The sequence below is a fragment of the Metopolophium dirhodum genome, chromosome 9 (genome assembly GCF_019925205.1).
Source record: "Metopolophium dirhodum isolate CAU chromosome 9, ASM1992520v1, whole genome shotgun sequence".
Taxonomy (NCBI): domain Eukaryota; kingdom Metazoa; phylum Arthropoda; class Insecta; order Hemiptera; family Aphididae; genus Metopolophium; species Metopolophium dirhodum.
Window position 1 is genome coordinate 32,219,594 of NC_083568.1, and position 23,657 is coordinate 32,243,250.

Sequence of the window (23,657 nt, forward strand, 5' to 3'; positions counted from 1 at the left end):
TATGGTCTAGATTAGGGCGGTCCAACTAAAGGCACTCAAAGTCTTGATTTTGGCTCCCTACCCCTAGAATACTTATATTAATTAAAGTCTAAATTCGAACTTAAAATGCTTAAAAAAAATGGCAATAATGTATTTTTAATATTTTTCAACTGTTATTGTAAAAATAATTAGGATCCTTGTATTACATTTTCGAGCTATTTGACATACCGAATAAAATTTTATTATGGTTATTAAATAACATTTTTGTTACAATTATTACAATTTTTTCTATATTATTCAAGATTAAATTTTAAATATAAATTAATTATGTAAGGGTATATAATATAATCATGTGTACACAATTCAAATATACCTACGTAAATTATACATTATTATAACATATAAATAGAACTACGAAGAATAAGTTTTCTTATAAGAATATTTTTTTATCATTTATCTTATATAGATAAATAGTGAATATTAATTTACACAGTTATCTAAGATAAAAATCAGCGTTATCTAGATGAATTTCTCTAAAAAATTTAATTTATTAAATGGATTTTATTTATTATAATTTATAGGACAATTAAGTAATTTATTAAGTAGGTAGTATTTACTAATAACTATCGACATTTTCGATAACATACTATTAAGTTATTCTATATTGCTACGAACTTACGGAGAGTGCCATAATCCAATATAAAAAAATTTATCCGATAACTTATCTAGATAAAAAAAAAAATTCATTTTTATCCAGATAAATAAATAATTTAATATATTTATCTTTATCTTTATCTAAATAACATTATTATAATTTATCTTTATCTTTATCTAGATAAAATTATATTTATCTCGACTCAACGCTGTAATGTCAGTTTAGTCGAATAAAACAATATTCAGTTGACAACAGTAGTTTCTTCCATTTTGTTCTCGTTTGGTGTCATTGCGTCAGTTATATTGGTATTTTTACTCCGATAAACCACACTGAAGTAACCTAATAATAACGTGTCGGCAAACATAAGACCAGAGTATAGTAAAAATTCGTGTGCCTAAATCACAAAACAAAAGCGATATATAATATGAAATTAACAATAAACATTAAATTATTGTAACAAAATAATTAATAGATACCTGACTTTTAAACGACATTGTTGAAATGGTAATGACCAATAAACTTCCAAGTGCAATTGCCAAAAATTGAAAAGAGGCTATAAACGACTTCATACTTATTGGGGCCTATATTGAATAAGCAATAATAATATAATATTATATAAATGATATACAGTTTATGCATTTTGTACTGATTAATATGTTAAACTTTTAAAATATTGTAGTATTTAATATTTATCAGCATCTGAATGTGTCAAGATGTGACAGTAACAATTTACATATATTTTGCTTATATATTTAGCAACATAAAATGAGATACGTTTATGTTAACACATGGCAATTAGTAATACAATTTATCAAAAATCTATACATACAATGTGCTATACAAATACTATTTAAATTTTAAATATATTAATCTTATTATATTATATATATTAATAACAATACTAATAATGTTTAGTTAAATATAAAAAAAATTTTAAATCTCTAAAAATATAATTAAAATCAATAAATTAAAAAAATTAAAAATACCTCGGTAAATATGAATTTTATTTCGGTGGTTACGAACACGATGTCCGCTATACTCATAATAAAATATTGCGGAATCTGCCACAAAACGTGAATATAGTTTCCTTCGTCTTTGGCAAATAATCTTACATCCTATACAAATTTTTATCTTGTTAGTTACATTGTACCTACTAATTGAATTTGTAATTCACTAGATATAATTTAAGACTCTCATGTCAAGTACCCTATAATGTTACCATTTTATCGCCATTTCGTTGTAATGTAAGTGTATAAAACGTGCCTGGAATTATGTCCATAGTTGGTGTGGGCAACATTTTTCCGTTGTAGAACACATTATATCTATTTTAGATTTGATGACATGAGTTAAAGTTATATTATTTGTAAACATTAATCATTGCAGTAATGATGTAAATTTAAAAAAAATATTAGATACTCACTTTCCTACTTTTATGGCATTATAGCTCATCCCTCGAAACTGAGTGAGAGAGTACGAAGTAAATGAGGTGTGATCCACACTGGTGAATGTAATATCGTCGTCAAAATCAAATGTATTGTCGACTAAAATTCTAAAAAATAATATTTTGTTTACGTTTTTTAATATAGAAACTACATTGTATAACTAAATATAGTATTTAGATACTAACCTTAACTTTGGGTTCCCAAACTTTTCTTTAACTAAACTGTCATGAGCACCAATACGGTGTAATTCAATTGTGTTTAAAGTTAGACGGATCAAGTGATAAGAAATCTCCTAATAGGATTCAAAACACCATAACATGATTTTGATTTCGTAAAATCTTGTCTATTGCTTACAAGTTACAGATAGAAAAAAAGTTAATAATAACGTAGTGTAAAATGTACTTAGCTGACACAACGTCAATGACGGCTAATAAAAAGAGACAACATAAATAGTGAATTATGTGGTTTTTGATTAATGAAATTAAGTAGTTAAATTTTATAAACCAGTTTATAATAAGTTGTAGGAGTTTTACTATCAAAATATTATAATACTGATTCATATTTATAACTTGTTAAGTATAACTGTATTTACTAAAGAATCGATATATTTACTTTTCCTTCGATTATTGTTAAAGTGGTATTGTACTCATAGTTGTTGTCTGACACAAAACTACACTTTGTTTCGAAACCTATTGTGATCCCAACGACAGCTGAGACATTCTGAGACACGATCGTATGACTGACATTGAACATATCGAGTGGACCGATTTGATGTTGTACGTGTAACGACTTTGATTGTACGAACACATTGCAATCGAATCCGTTATAGATGTATATCCGCCCTTGTCCAGATGGTATCTCAGTTGTGTTTCCCTGTAAAAAAACAATCAGGAGAATGTAAATTAAAATTTAGTTATACGTCCGAACAGAGGTCTTACAACTATTTTAAATTGCAGTAGGGCCGCGAACACAAATGTTAAGACTGCCAGAATACCGCAAAATGTGAGCTTTTGTAATGGTTTCCGAATGCCTATCGCCGCAAGCATCAGATACAAAAAGTCATTAAAAAAGACGAGCACGATTATTCCAACTAACGGTACTAGCATCTGGATTTGATCGGGTTTAATTGTCCAGTTTAAGAAGTCCACGTGACCATTCATCAGCGTGGCTTGTAACGTCCACGTTGAACCCTGTAGAAAACGTAAGAAAATTAAACTGATCTTACACATTCTTAGTCCTAACATATTATATGGTTTTTTTAGGTTTGTATTGTCCAAATTGTGTTTGTCTACACCTCGATTACTATTTACATGAACTGTATACAATTCTATTTGGGGGGTACATACATTTCTGGTTGGCTAAGCCTCTATATACCCATTACTGAAATCCACTTATCCTTTCTAAATTCGTCTCATCAATATAATAGGTACTGTACCGATTGTGTGTATAGTGACCAATACACTGGGAATGCTGTGAATACGCAGAGAAGGTCTAGGACAGACCTTGTATCTGATATCTCTGATTCTGTGTACTTTCCCTTTGCGTTATCCAACCAGTGGGTTTGGCACGGGATGGCTGAAGTACCCTTTGTTCTCAGTGCGTACTTAAGATATAAAACATATAGGTTACATAAAAATGATATTGATACTTCCAAAAACGTGATTGAACGTTACTTACAAAAATACAGCCAAACGTCCTCGTTATCACTTTCTGTTCTGGCTTTTTTTTAACGTACTTGTTTCTTCCAGCTACGAATATTGCTGTGGAATGTAAACAATAAATTTAAGTTGTTTAATGTACTATGTTGGTCATAGAATTTATTTAATGAAATTGTGTTATTGGTATTAAATTGTGAATGGCTTGTGATCATACTATTTACAGGGTGGATGATAACAACTAGTAATATCAATATAGTATATTATACCAATGAAAATAAATATCATTAAGGTTGGCACACCAAAAGCCAACGGAAAACACGTGTCTTTGCCAAAACAATGTATGCTTTGTCTGAATTCAGGCATCAAAAACTTTGAGATCAACGATCCAACGAATATCGCCAATGTGTAATTGGTAGTAAAGTGTTGTAGCTGCTTTTCTTGATGGGGCAATTGAAATTGTTCCCCACTAAACGCATAAACGCACGGTTGTATGCCACTCATACCGACGGATATAACAAATAAGCCGAGGAGAGCGAAGAATCTAAAAAATAATAATGATGATACAAATGTGAGATGGTGATTGGAGATCTAGATCTTGACGTACTAGATCGTTTATTTAGGTGTATGAACCAGAATAAGATAAGGAGATATAGAGGAATATCGATAATACATAATATAAAATATTTTATTAAAGACTGTCAAAGTTTAGTTTCATGCAAGTGGTGAGGTGGTTGCAAATAAGTACCTAATACTTTATAATGAACGATTTAAGACAAACGGACGTGGCTGTTTGGACGTGGCTGTTTGGATGTGGCTGTTTAGATGTGGCTGATTGGGCGTGCGGACAATTGGACGTAAAAAAAAATAGTAAATAATAATAAATCAATCAGTAAAAATATCAGTAGAAAAAAAATTGAACACAATATAAAAAAAAAATTATTTATTATAATACACCCCCAATCGATAAGTACCTATACAATTATTTAGAAAAATTTAAAAATGAATAATGTTATTTATTTGAATTAAATTAAAAATGTTGGATGATTCTGCTTAAAAATTATATTTTATTGACGGTTTATAATATATAAACTATAAAATCAATGATAATGTTCAATATTTAATGTCTTAACTATAATGGTATATTGTTATCAGTCGTACTTTACTGTTTATAATTGGATATTACGTACTTCCGAATTTTATCATTTTTACATAGAATCAGACAAATTTGTAGAATAATAAATATAATTAATATGAATAACTGATATTGTATTTTAACATTTAGTTTTAACTACATGTATATTTATTGTAATTTTTTTTACGTCTTATTGTCCACACATCAAAATAACTACGTCCAAACGCCTACGTTATTTGTCTATATTAGTATTATAATAATATAATGGGCTGAGTATTATTGATGAAGTCAATGCGAAGTTAACTGATGTACCTTCATGGTAATCGGTTGCATGGATTTTACGCGTTGTCAAAGTTTGATTGAAATCACCCATGGAATCGTGGTGTAAGTGTTGTTGGAAACTTTTTAAGGAAAAAATATATGATGGAACCTATCAATACAAACAAATTGTATGTAATAAACGATTGCGTTTTGGAAATAAATCATATAATTTTCTGCAAAATAATTATTGATATACTTTTGAACGTCCAGGCTGAACATATCTGCAATTGATGCGCCGGTGAGCACTACGCATCCCAATACGTAGAAAAATGACATACATAATATTGTTCTAAAAAATGAATGTCACAAAAAAACAAATAATTTTAAAAATTCAGATAAGATACGTTATTTTCCGTAATTAGTGGAGATTAAATTTGAAACCAAATGTGCACAGCATACTTGAATTTTCCCCAATAAGAGTCTGCCAAGATCGCACACGGCAATGACACGAAGTACGATAAAAATATGAAGCTGTGATATATTATTTTCGACTCGTCTCCGCTGAACTTCAATATTCTTGTCAAGTACAAAATTAAAACAGCTGAACAGATTATTTATAAATTATTAAATTGGCAAAATTGGCAAAATTGGCAAAATTGTGTTATAATTAACCACTGTAACCCACTCTATTGACTCACTTCTCAGTCCAAAATAGGCAAATCGTTCACAAAATTCAGTGGCCACAATATACCACGTAGACTTGGGGTATTTCTAAGAAAACAATATTTTTTTTTTAAATATATATTTAATATCCTACAGACAATTAGTCCAAAATCATCGTCAAATATTATGATGGTATACATAACTATTATTACCTATGCGTTGAGGCTGATTGAAACAGATCTTTATCACCTTTTATGTCAAAAACCGTCGAAATCGAGCAAAATCAAATTTGTTTTTGATTTATACGGGACATGTTAGGTACATTGATAAGTAATATTTGCACATTACACTTAAACACTTTTATTTGGATATCCTCGGTATAAATATATCGATTACCATTTAACTGCCCAGTGTCAAAATTTTTTTTTTAACATCGGTGGAATATAAACATTATAAATCAAACTCCAAAATTGTCTACCTGAAACCGGTTTAAATTGCATGCACCTAACCTAATATTTTTTAAGACATTGCCTAATATAATTTACACAACATAATATTTTATTCAAATTAGATAACGACAAGTAGTAATTTAATTTAAACTAAAAGAAGAAACTTTTTATAATGGATTTATAATTTAAATTGTTGAAAAATGTTTGCGGATTTTTAAATTAAATTATGTATTTTTATTTAACAACTCACCAATTTTTCCTTTTGATCAGATATCAATTCCATGTTGTGCTGGAAAAAAAACATACAAATTTGTTGGTCAAAAAACGTAATAAATAAATAATATATTGTTATACGTAAAAATGTATATTTTTGGCACTCAATGGGTGTGCTGGTAAAATAATTTTAACGTTCTTGAACTTGTAGTTTTTCCAATCACGTATTAAATCTGACAAATTTGCGGTATTTTATCGAAGCATTTGTTTTACAATTTTTAAATTGGGAAATTGAAGATATCAAACGATACCGGACCAAGTCAAATTGTACAACTCACACAAAATTTTATCGTCCGAGAACATTGAGCGTATGAATCTTAACATTTAGTATAAAGTACATTTTTTAATACCTTATTTTTTTTAATTCCAAATTAAAGTTATTAATCTGGTACCTACTCGAAATAATCTATTTTATCACCCAGTTATGTATTAAGAATACAAACAATTTACAATTTTAAAATACTCATAGCTCGCTTTAAAGTTAAAATATAATGAAAAGCCCATAAGGTTGTCTAGATAATAATCTTACCTTTAGATTTTATAAGAGGTCAATTCACTCTAATTTTTAAGCTAAAGGAGCTACACGTGTTCTGCTGAACATAGAATTTGCTATATTACGCACTTGTAAGACGGAGACAACACATGCGGGTATTACGTCCTCTTAATAAAAAATCTTTTATTATTTCAATTTGATTGTTTAATGTTTATTATATTTTATTGTTATAGGAAAGATTATTGACTGCGGCCCATAAATTATTATTACTAAACCCGTTGACGCCTACAGGCGTATATTAAGGCGTCTCGTAACTTTTAATCACCCATGATATCTAGTTAATAGTTATACAACAGTCTATAACACAATATGTATAATAATTGTATGACTATATAATATTAGATATACAAAAAATATTCTTCGAGCACTGCCGTGTTACCAGTATAGTCGAATAAAACATTATTCAGTCGACAACAGTATTTTCTTCCATTTTGTACTTGTTTGTTGAAAACAAGAAACATACGATTTTATTAGTAAATAGTAATTATTGCTTATTTATACTTTTTCTCATCGTATAATATGATGTATCAAATATACTTTAAAAAATAGTTCAACCTTTTTAACCTCCATAACTAAGAAATAGAAAAAAGTTACAATTAAAGTATTGTAAAATAAAGGTAGGTACTTAGAAATTTAGATGACACAAAATCAATGACGGAGTGTAACCAAATATCCTAATTTAAAAAGAAAATAATATAGTGAATTATCTGGTTTTTGATTGGCGAGATTACCCACTTCGAATTGGTTAAATTTTATGAACCAGTTTATAAGAAAATAGATCAGAAAAGTTTTAAGAGTAATTGAGTATAAACCTTGTTAAAAATATACCAAATGCTAGCGCACTTAATTTTTTTCTAACCCAAAACTAAATCAAAGACTATAGTGTTTATACTTTATACAGTATTTCCATATAAGTTAGATTCGAATGATATTACATTTTTAACTGTAAAAAATTTACGGTAAACATTTTTTGACATGAAAACGAAATAGACTGAAATAATAAAATATAGTAAAATTAAAAACAAAATAAATTAACTTAACTTACTTCTTAAAATGAAAAATTTACTAGTTAATTTCACGTTAATTAAAAAATAAATTTAGTTAGTTAACAATTAAGTCAATGAAAAGCCAAAAGTGGCTAGTTAAGTTAAAAAGTTTAAATTAAATTAACTTTAATTTTTTAACTCCTTAATGCCCAGCCTTGAGCCGATGGACAGCGCTGAGAGATAGAAATCAGAGGTACTATATTATATAGAGTGAGCAAGAAAAGAAACAAAGCGGTAATTTACAGTGTGGCCCAATAAAAAATTGTGTTACAATAAAATCTGCCAATTGTTATATTTATTGTTAACATAATAAATTAATAACTGATTTGTGGTTACCAAACTTGTGGGTCTATAGTACCAACCATAATATTACCTATTTATATTATATAAATATTTATAGCTGATAAAGAAAATGGAAAAAAAAGTGAAGTGTTTCCTCCATGGTTACTACTTCATATTCTTTCTCTCTTCGTTCTTTCGTCTTTCTTTCTCGTTATATGATTCCCTAGAATTGACGGCAGGGCAGAGTGAAATGCGCTGTCCATTAGTTTATAGGTCTATGATCGTTCCACTCAGAATCTAAAACATAAACCTTGGTGAAATATGTAAGTGAATTAAAATTTGTTAACCGTGATCACAAATTGTTATACGTATTAATTCATCCATGGCAAATGCAAATGCAAATTTATGGTAGATACACATATACTACAGTATAATAATATGTCTGAGTGAATATAGTTTCCTTCGTAATTTGTAAATCAGATAATATATTTTAATAGATATTAAATATAATTCGCAGTTCAAGTACCTACTCCATCAAGTTGACAATTTTATCGCCATTTCGTTGTAATGTAAGTGAATAATAGGACATGGATGGAATAGTTATATGTCTATTGTTGTCGTGTTAGTATTTAAATACAACTATACGAATACTTAACAAGACTGTCTAGGTATTTTAGATTTTATTGTCTGTGTTTTTTGGGTACTCTCCTCTCTACATTTATTGGCATTAAAAATTCCTCATTTATTTCCTACTGTAGAAAAGGTGAATTACGCGTAATTATAGAACATTGAAATAAGTTTTGAATACGTATATTGTTTTGTTCACCCCGCCTATGACGTATGGCGCTTGATCGTCGTATCAAAAAGTACCTATACAGACAAGACGTGTATAAAGGTTTATTATATGATGTTGGTACATGAATATATGACTTTGTAGTATTCATTGCACTGTGATAAAGAATATTATTGGATTTAAGCTTTGTAGAGCGTAAATTGTATTTTACGGATGTAATCAAAAATTTCCGTCATTGAAGATTGATTAGTTTATCACCATACACATTTCACGTGGTCGTAATTTTACACTGTCTTAACACGACGAGATATTTGGGTTTTCCACCTTCTGTGTTTTCGGATTGCCGTTAGTCGTTTATTAATTTATTTAAAATTCAAGATAAAAAAGTTTTAGAAATAACACTCAATATGTTGTCTTATTAGGTGTTATTGAAAAGTGAAAAGGCGTAAAGCTGCGTATAACATCAAAAGTCCGGTGTCGTGTTAAAATTGGCGATAGTTGCGATTTGCGAATAGAAATCCTAAAGATTTATGATAAAAATGAATCGTTATTCGTTATTATTTATTAATGTTATTATTTTACGCCTTGTTCGAGAAAAAAGAGTAAATATCATAATATTGTATAATATCGGAGAGACGGGATTTTGCAGACTACAGTAAAAATTATACAAATATAGAATGCATTATATCGTTCAACTATTTATCAATAAACCTTAAGGCTTAAATAATGAGTTATTAATTCAGTGTTCGGACTTATCTAGATGAATACCTAGATAATTATTTGTTCATCTTTTATCTTATCTAGATAAATAGTTACAAGGTATCTAAACATTCATCTTAGATAATTTTTTTACTCATCTAAATAAATTCATCTAGATACATTTTTTATTGATAAAAATCGCGAAATTGTACAAACGCATTTAAATATTTATACAGATTCTCAAACCAAGTTTATGGTTTATAAATAATGTAATTATTTTAATTTATATCATCATTATTATTATTATGTTCCTATAGTGCCCAACTAAAATATACCTAAATTTAAAACCCATTTTAAAAAAAATTGTATCTTTTTTTATCTAGATAAAAAAGTATTTATCTTTATCTTTATCTAGATAAATATGAGTTAAGTTATCTTTTATCTCTATCTAGATACATTAGAGTTGCATTATCTTTATGTTTATCTAGATAAAAAACTACTTATCTAATCCGAACACTGGTTATTATCTGATGACTGGGAACATTTTTAAAAATATCAAGTACCTAGGGTTTATTTGTTTTTGAGTTACACCAATAAAACAAAACTAGTTTTAAGTAAAAATTCTCTTTATCCTTCCTAATTTTTTTCCCGATGCTTTTAATAAATAGTGAACATTTTCAATTTTGACTTCACAAAAGCACCTACAATTTTCTATCAGAAACTACGCTCAAAGTAAAAAATCAAATAATTACTTAGCCTATACTAAGTATAGATAAATCTTATACGATAAGTTTTATCGTCGTGTATAGGTACACATTGCAGGTAATCATTGATAAATGACAATGTATGTATTACGAGAAAAATTTTTAAATATTAACTAACCGTGTCATAATATATTTTGTTTACGGAAATACAATATAAGTAAATTATATATTATTATAACATATAGTTAGATATACAAAAAATAATATAATTCTTCTAGTCTGGCCTTGTTGCCAGTTTAGTACAATTTTTCTGTATTCAGTCGGAAACACTAGTTTCATCAATTTTGTTCTCGTTTTGTGTCATGTCTTCGGATGTATTGGAGTTTTTATTTTTATAAACCACACTGAAGTAACCCAATAAAAACGTATCAGCAAGCATAAGACCAGCGTATAGTAAAAATTCGTGTGCCTAAATCATAAACAAATGCGATATAATATTATATAAACTAAAAATATTCAATTATTAAAACAAAATAAATAATAGGTAAATACCTGATTTTTAAACGACATTGTTGAAATGGTAATGACCAACAAATTTCCAAGTGCACCTGTCAATAAATTAATGGTGGCTAGGATCGACTTCGCGCTAATTGGGGCCTATATTAAATAAGTGATAACAATATCATAGATCAATATAAAATATTTCATACATTTAAACTGTATTATTTAATATTTTTCACAGCATCGGAGTGTGATAGTATCATTATATATATTTTTATATTTTTAGCAAAATAAAAAGGATATATTTCTGTTAAGGCATGATAATTTATAAATAAATCTATTCATATAAATATGCTATAAAAATATTATTTTAATAGATGAATCTTAACATATTATATATTGCTAAAGATGATATAGTACAGGGATGGCAAATCCACGGCACTCAAAAAAGTTTTAAATGCTCGCAAAAATCAAAAAAATGACATATATTATTTTAATTTTAATAATAAAATACATCACAATGTATAACATTAACATCTACAGATCAAATGTAATAATCGTTATTGACCTAAAAATAGACGTATGCTCATAATATGTACCTAAGTTTTTATGTACCTCTTTTCATAGTTCAATGGCACGCTTAGTATCAGAATAATTTGCCACCTCTGATATAGAAGTTTACTTGAAAAAATAGAACTCAATTTAAAAAACGTACTTCAGTAAAGGCGAATTTTATTATGGTGGCCATGAATATGACGTCGGCTATACTCATGCACAAATATTGTGGAAGCTGCCATAGTATGTGAATATAGTTTCCTTCGTCTTTGGTAAATAATCTTACATCCTAAAAACATTTGATTCTTGTTAGTTAAATTGAATAATTTATACAAAATTTGATTGTAGATCGTAGATATTATTTACAACCCGCAGAATAAGTTCCCTATAAATTTACCATTTTATCTCCATTTCGTTGTAATGTAATTGTATAAAACGTCGCTGGTATTATGTCCATAGTTGGAGTGGGTAACATAATTCCGTTGTAGAATACATTATATCTATTTTAGGTATTCGTGTTAATATTAAATTATTTGTAAATATTTATAATTGTAATGATATGAAAGTATTTTGTACTCACTTTCCTATATTGATGGCATTAAAGTTCATCCCACGAAACGATAATAGAGAGTATGAAGTAAACGAGTTGTGATCTACATTGGTCAATGTAATATTATCGTTAAAATCAAAAGTGTGATCGATCAAAATTCTAAAAGAAATATTTTGTATATAATTATTTATTGGAATTTTAAAACTATTGTAAGCTTCAAACAGTATATCGGTACTAACCTTAAAGTTGGGTTCCCAAACTTTTCTCTGACTATACTGTCATGAATACCAACACGATTTAATGCAATTATGTTTGGATTTAATCGGGTCAAATGATAAGAAATCTCCTATAAGGATTAGAAAACGATACGATCATTAAAATTGTTTTATTTCGAAATCTCACAAAAATGTATGATGAAATGGAAAACAAGAAAATACGATTTTATTAGCAAATACTAAATAGTAATTGTAGATTGTTTATACTTTTTCTCAAGGTATAAGATGATGTATCAAATATACTTTAAAAAATAGTTTCAACCTTTTTCACCTCCGTAACTTAGAAATAGAAATGTTACAAATTAAGTAGGGTGTAATATACTTAGAAATGTAGATGACACAACATCAATACCGGTTAAATTCCAAATCCTAACTTAAAAGGAAAACAATACAGTGGATTATCTGGTTTTTGATTTTGATGAGATTACCCATTTCAAATCGGTTAAATTTTATGAACCAATTTATATAGTAATAGTTGAAGGAGTTTTACCCTCAAATATTATAAAATTGATTTATATGTATTTCTTATTAAATAATATTGTATATTTTATAGATTAGAAGTATTTACTTTTCCTTCGATTATTGTTAGAGTAGTATTGAACTCATAGTTTTCTGGCACAAAACTGCACTTTGTTTCGAAACCTATTGTGATTCCAACGACCGCGACGTCTCCTGAGATATTTTGAGACACGACCGTATGACTGACGTTGAACATACCGAGTGGACCGATTTGATGTTGTACGTGTAACGACTTTGATTGCACGAACACGTTGCAATCGAATCCGTTATAGATGTATATTCGCCCTTGGCCAGATGGTATCTCAGTTGTATTTCCCTTTAAAAAACCAATCGGGAGAATGTAAATCAAAATTCAGTTATACGTCTGAACAGATGTCTTACAACTATTTTAAATTGCAGTAGGGCCGCAAACACAAATGCTATGACCGCCAGGACACCGCAAAAAGTTAGCTTTTGTAATGGCTTCCGGATGCCTATCACCACAAACATCGGATGCAAAACGTTGTCAAAGAGTACGAGCACGATTATTCCAAATAATGGTACTAGCATCTGGATTTGATCTGGTTTTATTGTCCAGTTTAAGAAGTCCACGTGACCATTCATCAGCGTGGCTTGTAATGTCCACCTTGAACCCTATAGCAAAACGGATGTCACGTTAAAGTTTTCAATTGATTTATCATCTTATATCTCCTTACATAGGTGGACACTAGATAGGTTTTATTTTTTATTTTATTTTTTGGGGAGGGGGGTCCTTTTGTTATAGTAGAGTGGCCCACACTCGGCCGATTACTGTTTACATGATCCATAGATCTAGCTATATACAATTCCATTTGGTGGGGGGAGGGGGCAGCGGTATTGCCATTTCTGGTCGTCCCAGGCTCCGGAAACTCTAATCGATGTCCACCTATTCCTCTTACATTCTTGTAATTTTCTATAAAATATATGTTGTACCGGTTGTTCGTACAGTGACCAAAAAATAGGACATGCTGTAAATACGCAGATCACATCTAGGATAGATCTTGTATCTGATATCTCTGATTCTGTGAACTTTCCCTTTGCGTTATCCAACCAGTGGGTTTCGCACGGAGCAGCCGAAGTAATCTTCGTTCTCAGTGCGTACTTAAAATCCCAAATATAAAAATATACAACAAGAGAATAATGGTAAGACTTCCGAAAATGTTTTTGGTAGTTTAAAGTATCACATAAATAAATGAAACTTACAAAAATACAACTGAATGTCCTCGTTAAGATGTTATTTTCTGGTTTTTTCTTCACGTACATGTTTTTTCCAGAAACGAGTATCACTGTAGCATGTAAAACGGTATACTGCAGTTATATTGTAGGTACATATTATAATGTAGGAAATTGATGTATTTTATATGCAAATTGTATGATTGAAAATAATTTGTAATTACTATTATAAATATCAACTTGGTTTCAACAATGTATATACCTAAAGCAGTCAACATCATAATAGTCAGAACACCGAAAGCCAGCGGAAAGCACGAGTCTTTCCCAAAACAATGTATGCTGTGTCTCAACTCGGGCATCAAACACGTTGAGATCAACGATCCAGTGTATATGGCCAACGTGAACATGGTAGCGAAGAGTTGTAAATGTTTTTCTTGTTGAGGCAATTGAAATTGATCTCCGCCGAACGCAAAAATGCACGGCTTTACACCTCCCGTACCAACGGATAAAAAAAATAACCCGAGTAAAGCAAAGATTCTAAAAAAAATAAACATAAAAACGTGAAGGAAATAGGTTGTAAAAGATAGATTGCATAGTAAATAAAATGTAACAAAATGGTTGGCAAAGTTTATAAATAGTTTCTTATAAATACATTTAGATTTTATCATACTGTAATTAAAATTTACTATATGTAAGATTGTAATTAAGTTTATGGTAATATTTAATTCTGGTTTGACTCGTTTTAACTAAATTCAGCTTCTTTATGTGATACGTATTATTAAATTTTGAATTATGAATGAGCATTTTTTAGATGTTTACAAATATTCAACTGCAGTTGCTTAAAAGAAAAAGAATTACTTAAGAATAAATGTATAATTGACAATTTTATTAATGACAAGTGCCGAAGGATAATTACTTATGGTGGGGTGGTTGTAAATAAGTACAAAACACTTTACTATAAAAGTATAATAGATTGGCCGAGTATAAATAATTGTTGATAAAGTCAACGCGAAGTGAATTGATGTACCTTATTCATGGTATTCGGTTGCATGGACTGGACCCGTAGTCAAAGTTTAATTGAAATCATCGATGGAGATGTGGTGTAAATTTTATTGGAAACTTTTTAACTTTTTAACCTAACCTATCATGACAAATGCGTTTTACGTAAAAAAAAATATATATTAGGTTTCCGAAATTAATCATATAAAATACTGCAAAATAATCTTTGATTTACTTTTGAACGTCGAGGCTGAACATATCTGCAATTGATCCACCGGTCAGCAGTAAGCATCCCAATACGTAGAAAAATGACAAACATATTATTGTTCTAAAAAATAAATGTCACAAAAACCATAATCTTAAAACATCAGATAGGTACGTTATTTATGGATATTAAATTTGAAACCAAATGTTTACAGCGTACTTGAATTTTCCCCAATAAGAGTCTCCCAAGATCGCACATGGCAATGAAATGAAACACGCAAGAAATATGAAACTGTGATATATAATCGTTGACTCGTCACCATTGAACTGCAATATTCTTGTCAGGTACAAAATCAAAACAGCTAAACAGATTATTAATCTATTATGAAATTGGCAGAATTGTATACCTTTAATTACTTTTAAACCTCTTTATTGACTCACTTTTTAATCCAAAGTAGGTAAATCGTTCACAAAATTCATTTACAACGACAAACCATGTGGACTTAGGGTATTTCTATAAAACAAATACCTTTTTTTGAAAACGTAGATTCAATATTCTGTGGAGGCAGTGCTAAGGCTCGTGCTAAGGCTCTCTTAGTACATTTTTTATATAAAATTATATTCGTAATTATACTTCTTATAGTAACTAAATATGAGTCACGATAATCTATATTTCATTCGAAATAATTTTTTATGATTCAGAATTGTGCTTGAAAATATTAATATTTGAAGAAAATATCTTCTTAATCCGGTAATTATTCCAATGCGATAAGAATAATCTAAAAATTCAACGAAGCCTGAGCGTCTATACTCTATACCGTACTCGCGTGTATACTGTATGGTGCGGCGGTCCGTGGTGCACACTAATGTGTGTTTTTATTTGGGTTATAATATGTTATTATGATTATATTGATATGAGCCGCGGCGGGACTATAATTATTATTATTATAGTGCGATAATTCTCGTCGTACATTTTCGGCGGAGACCTGCGATTTTGTATTTACAGCGCGACGGGTTTGATATGTACGTCTAATAGCTAAAGAAATTCAGACCGACAGCAATAATTGAAAGTATATATTATTTTGTTATCCATATCAGTGATATTGGTGATATAATTTACATCATATTATTTTGATTATTGTTATTTGTAGATAAATATATAATTGTATGAGTAATATAACTTATAAGTATTATTGTTGGTAAGTGCCTCATTGGCATCCAAGTTAAATTGTACAGGTGTGGTCAATCATGTGGGGCTACTGTCACTAGTGTCACTTCAAAAAAAATAATTTATTGCACTCCTATATTAAACTACCACGAGCCGCCACTGTGTGGAGGAGTAGTCATGAATTGCCGTAAAATATAATGTCACACATAATTATTATTATACATATTGTTGAGGCTATATGAAACAGACCTTTATCACCTGTTGCGTCAAAAACCATCTAAATTGAGCGAACCAAATTAATTTTTCACTTATAAGAGAAAGTGATACACATTACGTGTGCACATTGTTCAGGTGTTCATCTCCTTTATACCAACTCATATTTAATGTTGACATAAGGCTAATTACGTTTCTAAATTTAGGAAAATATAGATATTGGGATGTTTCATTATTAATTTAAGTAGTGTTTAATTGCTTATTCAAAAGCCTCTTCCATCTCAACTGGTCATTAATAGTTATCCCTTGCGGCCTGCACCACCTCTTTGCCAACCGCTACTCATAATACGATATCGATCTCGGCACAATCAGCCACGTAATTAACAATGTTGATTAGTAAATTAGTTTATTCAACATAATACATTTTATTTACGTGCAACTCACCCACGCGCATGCGTCTAGCCACGACCGAGCACACTTCGCCGCTGACCTACACAGCCATCGAATACATTTAAATATTTAATAACTTATTGATATATATTAGTGTATAACCTCGGGCGGTTGACTATTTATGAAAATACAAAAATTATTTTATTTTTTTTTATTAGATTTTAAGGCTTTGACGACTGAGGTCGATAGCCTGTAAGGTTGGTAGGGTTACCGCAGTAGGGTTGGGACGGTCGGTTAGGAACACGTGTATGTGTGACAAGGTTTTTGCGCACAACGAACCCAGATGGTCACCCATCAGAGAACTAGTGACAGCGGCCGTTGCTTACTCTTAATCACGTCACGTGATTGATTTCAGCCATTGCGCCGCGCCGAGTCACGAAAAATTATTAATTTGGTAATCTAGTTTATATAATTTACCATTTTACAACTCCGCACTCTTGATTGTCGATGACTAAATATAACATTCATAAATATTCAAAATATTATAGTATTTTAAACTTTAAAGACCTGCAATTATTCTGAATTTGTACTTAATTCCTAAACAGATGTACATTTTATAAAATATTCGCAATTGTTTTATAAATAATTCTTAAAAAAATTTAATTGTATACAATATTATATATGCATATTTCTTTCAATAAACATATTAATATTATACTTTAATTTTAACAGGGAGTTTTTCTATGCAAACAAATGTACATACTTTATACATTTATAACGTGCTCAACTCGTTCTAGTTGAAATGATGAAGGTGTTATGAAATAATTTACAATGATGATGGTAATTTATGAGTTTATCGTCACTCAGGAATAATAATAATTATATTATGTTGTAATATTCTAAGTCCAATTAATGAATTTAATTTAAATTGTGTAGTTAACGAGTTGTGACTTTAAGCTTTAGTGACTGTTCTGATGGTGGCTGGTTGCTCGTCTGATGAACGCTTGTCCATCAGCGTACCTCTTAAGGTCAGTCCCTGTCCCTCCTATACTTTTAAACAACCGTACATGGTCGTCTTGCGGTTAGGACGATTGTGGATTTGTGGTGTTATTTTATATAACAGCACAATTTCTGCACGGGCGTAACAAAGTTATTTATATACGTATACTCTGTTCGCCGAGAGAAATTAATGTCCCTCGCGTCACCCACCCATAACTCCCGGCGGTAGGACGCGACGACCAGGCATCTTGGATGGGGAAATAGACTATAGAGCCTCGGCGAGCGAACGGGCATGCGCAGAACCGGCGTGTTCTCTCGGCGAACAGAGTAAGTCATAATATTATATTATCTATTGACGCTCGCCGCTCATGGTCACGCGCTAACTATTATTGTCTACGCGCTGTATACGTGGTACCATCGATATTATTACTATTTATTATTAATGTTACGCTCGCGTATTACAATTATTTTTATATTTACGCGGTGCGTATAATATACGAATACGTACATATTATTATGCTATTACTTGTACAGGTATTTAGATGGGTATAGTCACAGCTCGCTAAACATTATGTAAACATTTGCATGGTTTAATTAAAAATGAAATATATATATATATATATATATGTATAATATGGGTTTTATCTGAAATAGAAAATACATGATTATACAAGCCTACCAAGTTTATCCAGGTATGAAGTAAATTTACAATATTATATATTATACTACCTATAGTTTAAACATTCTTGCATACTATCCTTATTATAATGTGTTTTCCATTTACAATAATATGAACAATAAAATATATCAAAAAAATATTACACATTTTAAAAATATATATTATAGTGAACATGATTAATATGTTGTACCTTAATAATTATAATAATATACAAAGTGTTTAAAGATTATTTAGGTTACTTGGCATACAAGCACAGTGCAAGGTTAGGTTTATTCAAATTATTTATTTGTTAATTAATAATTAATAAAGGTTTATTCAAAAATCGAAAAAGGTCGATTTTATTCGTGTAACCTTTTTCGATTTTTGAGGTACAGATATACAAATGCAGTTGGTTTCATATAAATAATGTAAAATCAGGGGTTTAAATTATGGCCCATTCTAAGAAAACCAAAATTTTAAATTAAATGGATGACCTACCCAAGTCGTGTCGGTAATAATAGGACGTCGCTATAGCCATCTGGCAGGTCAGTTCAAGACGTAATACTTTCAATGCAAGTGTCCGCTATCGAACTGTATGTTTTAAATAATATTCAATACAGCTACATAATAATACGAGTCGTGAATAATAATAATAAAAAAAATATATTGTTTAATTTTTTTTAAGAACAGTTCATTAAATTCATTATAAGTCTCCTCCCCCGCCCCTCAAAAACATTCATATGCGCATTCAATTCGTCGTCATAAACGTCATTCCACCAGTCCATCTCATCTGGCTGGTTATCCACCGAATGTTGCTCTATATTTAGACTGTCACCGATAATTAGGATTTTGTGTTCGGGGGCTGGTATGTGTTGTGCTCGGTCATAGAGTACATCTGATGGCGAAGTCACACGATATGTATCATGGATCGGCTGCCGATATTTATCCCGGTTCCGCAGTGGAGGTATCGTACTTGACGAAATTAGCGACGACGATCTCCATTTATTGTCCCACTCCCCCATATCCGGAAATAAATTAACTCTTACCCGAAGTGAACTCCTTGGTGCATTACTCAGGGGTGTTGGTGGTAACATTTCCGGCGAAATGGCGTCAATCGGGTCTGTAGCACAATGAAATGGTGAATACACCTTATGTCAATTAGCAGGAGCGAGCTGTAAGCTATTTGTTGTATAGCCTCTATCTTCGGATAGAGTCTAAATAATAATTTTCCTTTAATTCATTTTATATTTAGGTATTCTATTCAAATTCTTAACTAACCGTGGTGCTATAAGCGGGTTCGCTGTCTTAGGTCATTCTAAATTGTTGGGCGTCTGGACTTTCCTCCACAGGAATATTATCGAGAATACGGAAGAATTCTTTATCACCATACTCGGGCGTAATAGGTGTAGATTTATCGCTCATCTAAAGACGGTTTATGTTTTGTTTATAAATAAAGTAAAGCAATACATACACTTGAAGTGGAGATGAAAATTTTTCTTCAACGGATGATCATAATATATAGAGAATATATATGAGTCCAAGGTATTATCGAAAATGGATCCGATGACGGTCAATGTATGTATCAAGATATTGTGGTTGTGCACATGCGCGTTTGTGAGTTGCGTGCAAATAAAATATAATATGTTGATTACGTAGCTGATAATACGGAAGCAGCGGCGTCTTATGAGCAGGGGGTTGGGGATGAGAGCGGTAAGAAATCGAGCAGGGGAAGTAAGTTTGTGAGCAGTCGCACAGGAGCAGTGAGCAGTTGAGTAGGAATAGTTTTTTGAATCGGCTATTATATACTACTTTTCTTAAATCTAATGTCAGTGCCGCGACGATTGGGTATGAAAGGTCCCAGTACCCCCCTAGAGCTGGGACCCTGCCTCCAAAAAACAAAAGCTAAAATTAAAAATTGCGTGTTTCAAATGTTAAAATTCATAAAAATATTTCTTTTTATATCTAAGATTTGAAAATTTAATATAAGATTCCCGCATACGTTTATCCTTCAAAAAAAAAGTATATCTACCGAAAAGTCAAATTAATTTTTCATGATCGTTTGAAGTTAGATTTTTTTGACATTAGATTTTCAACCATGAATACATTATTTATCATGGTTCGATTTTCTTATTTTGTTGTAATTCAAATACGAATAACAATCAACAACCGTATATACTTCACAATTTCACCAAATATTTATATTAGATTTTTCTATAGGTTTCAAAATATTTTATATCTTATTAAGCTATTCATAGACATTTGAAATTTGGAAATTATTTAGTACTTTTCTATAAATACCAATAAAAAATGTTTCACATTAATTTCCATAAATAAAAGGTTCGTAATAAGATATTTTAATAGTAGTTTAAACTTTAAAAGTATGAATTATACATAAGCTTGATTTAAACGAAGAATAAAGATGTTAGTAATTAGTATTATTTCGTTGTAATTCGAAACATTATTCGTGGGAACTTATAAAATTATAAATTGTACAATATTATGCAATGAAATTTTTAAAATATTAAAATTAATTAAAAATTTTAAGCTACTTATTATTTAGTAATTTTTAACCTATTCACACTGTTCTTTCGACTCAACAATTATTAACAATAATATAATATGATAAAAATATAAACTTTTATAATAATTAAATATTAATTAATACAATAAACGCAATGTTTTCGGAAAAAATTAAACCAACCTTCCATAATAATAATATTAAAATGAGTTATTTTAATAGCAATAACACGGTATAACTTCCAATTTTGCTAGAAAATGGTTGTATGACCTATTTTTCAGTTTTTTAAATTTTTTTTTAGTAGAGTAGCTAACGTTGATTTTGATTTGTTGGGATGGTTAGTGAAAAATAATACCCAACTAATAAAGAAACTTTAACTTCCTTATTATATTTTAAAAATAACATTAATAAGATGAATTTGTGGCTTCAAGGTAAACCCTACACACGGGCCTTAGAGCCAGTTGTACTATCTCCGATTAAAGTTAACCGAAGTTTAATTGGCCGAATTTGCCCGGTTATAAAATCTTTTATCAGCTGATTAAGTGTAATCGAAGTGTAATCGTAGACGGTACAACTGGCCCTAAGAGTTATAGTTGCGGCACTGCGGTTAATGATCGATTGAAAATTCCACCGATTATACCTTTTTTGTATGTAAATTTCATCGGTACGATTTATATTTAACGGTAAAAACAGTAAATATTATTATTATTTAACAATTTTATTTTTAAATTTGTAGTTAAAACTAAATATCATTATAATGAGTAATGAGACACAATTTCCAACTCAACTTAAGGATAACAACATAATTATTATGGGTACAACGTGTTCAATTTATTATACCATCATTCTTATTGCCCATAACCTTGATGTTATTTTTTTTTATTATCATCGTGATTGGTGGAGATTATGATAGTAATACATTTGTAATGTTGACGTTTTGTCCGATAATGCTTATAAAGCGTATTACTATTATTATTATTATTATTATTATTATTATTATTATTATTACCTACTATTTCTTCAAACTATATGGATACCATCTAATCATAATTCATAGTTGTTAAATTAATATTTTGTATGATTGCACCTACATACAAATTTGGATTTGTTTCTTTATATTATAATGTCAATTTAGTTTAAATAGTATTAATCCGACTCTAAAATTGACAATGTATAATGAATAATGTACATTTAAACGATTTCGTGTAAATTGATTGAATCATAAAGAGAAAACTGTTAATTATCTATTCATATAATTGAAAAATGTTTGTGGTTTTTAAAACTAAATGTAAGTATTCATATTTTACAACTCACCGAATTTTCTTTTTGATCAGAATTCATGTTGTGCTGATAAAACCAAAAAAATTGCGGACCACAATACTTAATAAATAAATAAATTATTATACTGCAGAACCGAAAAATTATGATTTTTAGCACTCGATGGGTGTGTAATAATTTTACGTTCCTGAACAATTTCAGAGTGTAATCAAAGCACTTGCGTTCCAATTTTTGAAAATTGACGATGTCGTACGACAAAGTACGAAGTCAAAATGGACATCTCACACAAACATTCATCGAATCAAGTACATTGATTGTATAAACATTGATTATAAATACTATAGATAGCTCACTGCAATACACTGCGCCGTAATTACTCCCAATAGAGAGCGCTAAGGAATTCGGCCTATAATAAAATAAAATAATTATTACTAATCGTCGTATTCGACGCCGCAGACCGGTCGGTTAGGCCATTGTCGTGCGTCGTCGTCAAACGTCGTCGCAGTAGTTCAGCGATTGCATTTATAGACGTCGTAGACTCATTCAAATGTTTTTTTTTGATTTTACGACTAAAGCAATTTGTACACTGGAAATAGTAAATACATCATTACACTGCAAAATAAATAAATTTTTTTACTGTTATTGACTTATATTACCACTGTGGCACTGTACTTACGCCTGTCAGTTGTCACCAGTGACCACTTTTAAACCAGTGACTAAGCGTATTTTACAATTTATTGTTTTATTAAAATTTAACTTCTAATAAAATTCAAGCAAAAATATTATATTTTTTTCATAATAAAAATACAAGAAGAATTGTAAATTAAGAAAACAATGAAGTTTATCTTCAACTTTATTTACCTATTATTTTAAATCTGTTTATGTAATAATATAATAAATTACTTATTTTGTACACTGCATACATAACAAAATATAAATAACAAAATTGTAATTTACCTATTTATTTATTTATTTTCAAAAATTCGTAATTTGGCTGCATTTTGATAACCTCGCTTTCCAATGTTTGCGTTAATCCACTTACATTCCTTA

General features: G+C 29.8%; 2 protein-coding genes and 1 pseudogene across 9 annotated transcripts; all 3 read right to left on the minus strand.

The window, feature by feature from the left end:
* Nucleotides 1–495: 495 nt before the first annotated feature.
* On the minus strand, nt 496–8,279 carry LOC132952822 (peptide transporter family 1-like). 8 transcript variants are annotated; one of them, XM_061025276.1, is made up of 16 exons: nt 8,111–8,279; nt 6,490–6,528; nt 5,826–5,898; nt 5,587–5,728; nt 5,384–5,476; nt 4,001–4,275; nt 3,754–3,836; nt 3,512–3,679; nt 3,015–3,266; nt 2,689–2,949; nt 2,262–2,368; nt 2,055–2,183; nt 1,854–1,956; nt 1,621–1,749; nt 1,111–1,215; nt 496–1,028 (listed from the first exon to the last, which is right to left on the minus strand). In XM_061025276.1, exons 2-16 carry the CDS (start codon nt 6,520–6,522, stop codon nt 876–878), a joined length of 2,106 nt encoding a protein of 701 aa, XP_060881259.1. In that variant the 5' UTR covers nt 6,523–6,528; nt 8,111–8,279; the 3' UTR covers nt 496–875. The 8 variants fall into 8 exon arrangements, with proteins under 8 accessions (XP_060881259.1, XP_060881262.1, XP_060881258.1 ...); XM_061025279.1 differs by lacking the exon at nt 8,111–8,279 and adding an exon at nt 6,003–6,268 and having other exon boundaries at nt 6,490–6,820; XM_061025275.1 differs by lacking the exon at nt 8,111–8,279 and adding an exon at nt 6,594–6,814.
* A 2,492-nt stretch (nt 8,280–10,771) lies between these two features.
* On the minus strand, nt 10,772–22,892 carry LOC132952825 (solute carrier family 15 member 2-like). Its single transcript, XM_061025284.1, has 15 exons — nt 22,644–22,892; nt 15,825–15,897; nt 15,604–15,745; nt 15,415–15,507; nt 14,443–14,717; nt 14,211–14,293; nt 13,941–14,108; nt 13,371–13,622; nt 13,039–13,305; nt 12,435–12,541; nt 12,226–12,354; nt 12,043–12,145; nt 11,806–11,934; nt 11,142–11,246; nt 10,772–11,058 (listed from the first exon to the last, which is right to left on the minus strand). Exons 1-15 carry the CDS (start codon nt 22,668–22,670, stop codon nt 10,906–10,908), a joined length of 2,106 nt encoding a protein of 701 aa, XP_060881267.1. The 5' UTR covers nt 22,671–22,892; the 3' UTR covers nt 10,772–10,905.
* On the minus strand, nt 19,270–20,597 carry LOC132951643 (uncharacterized; annotated as a pseudogene).
* Nucleotides 22,893–23,657: the final 765 nt, after the last annotated feature.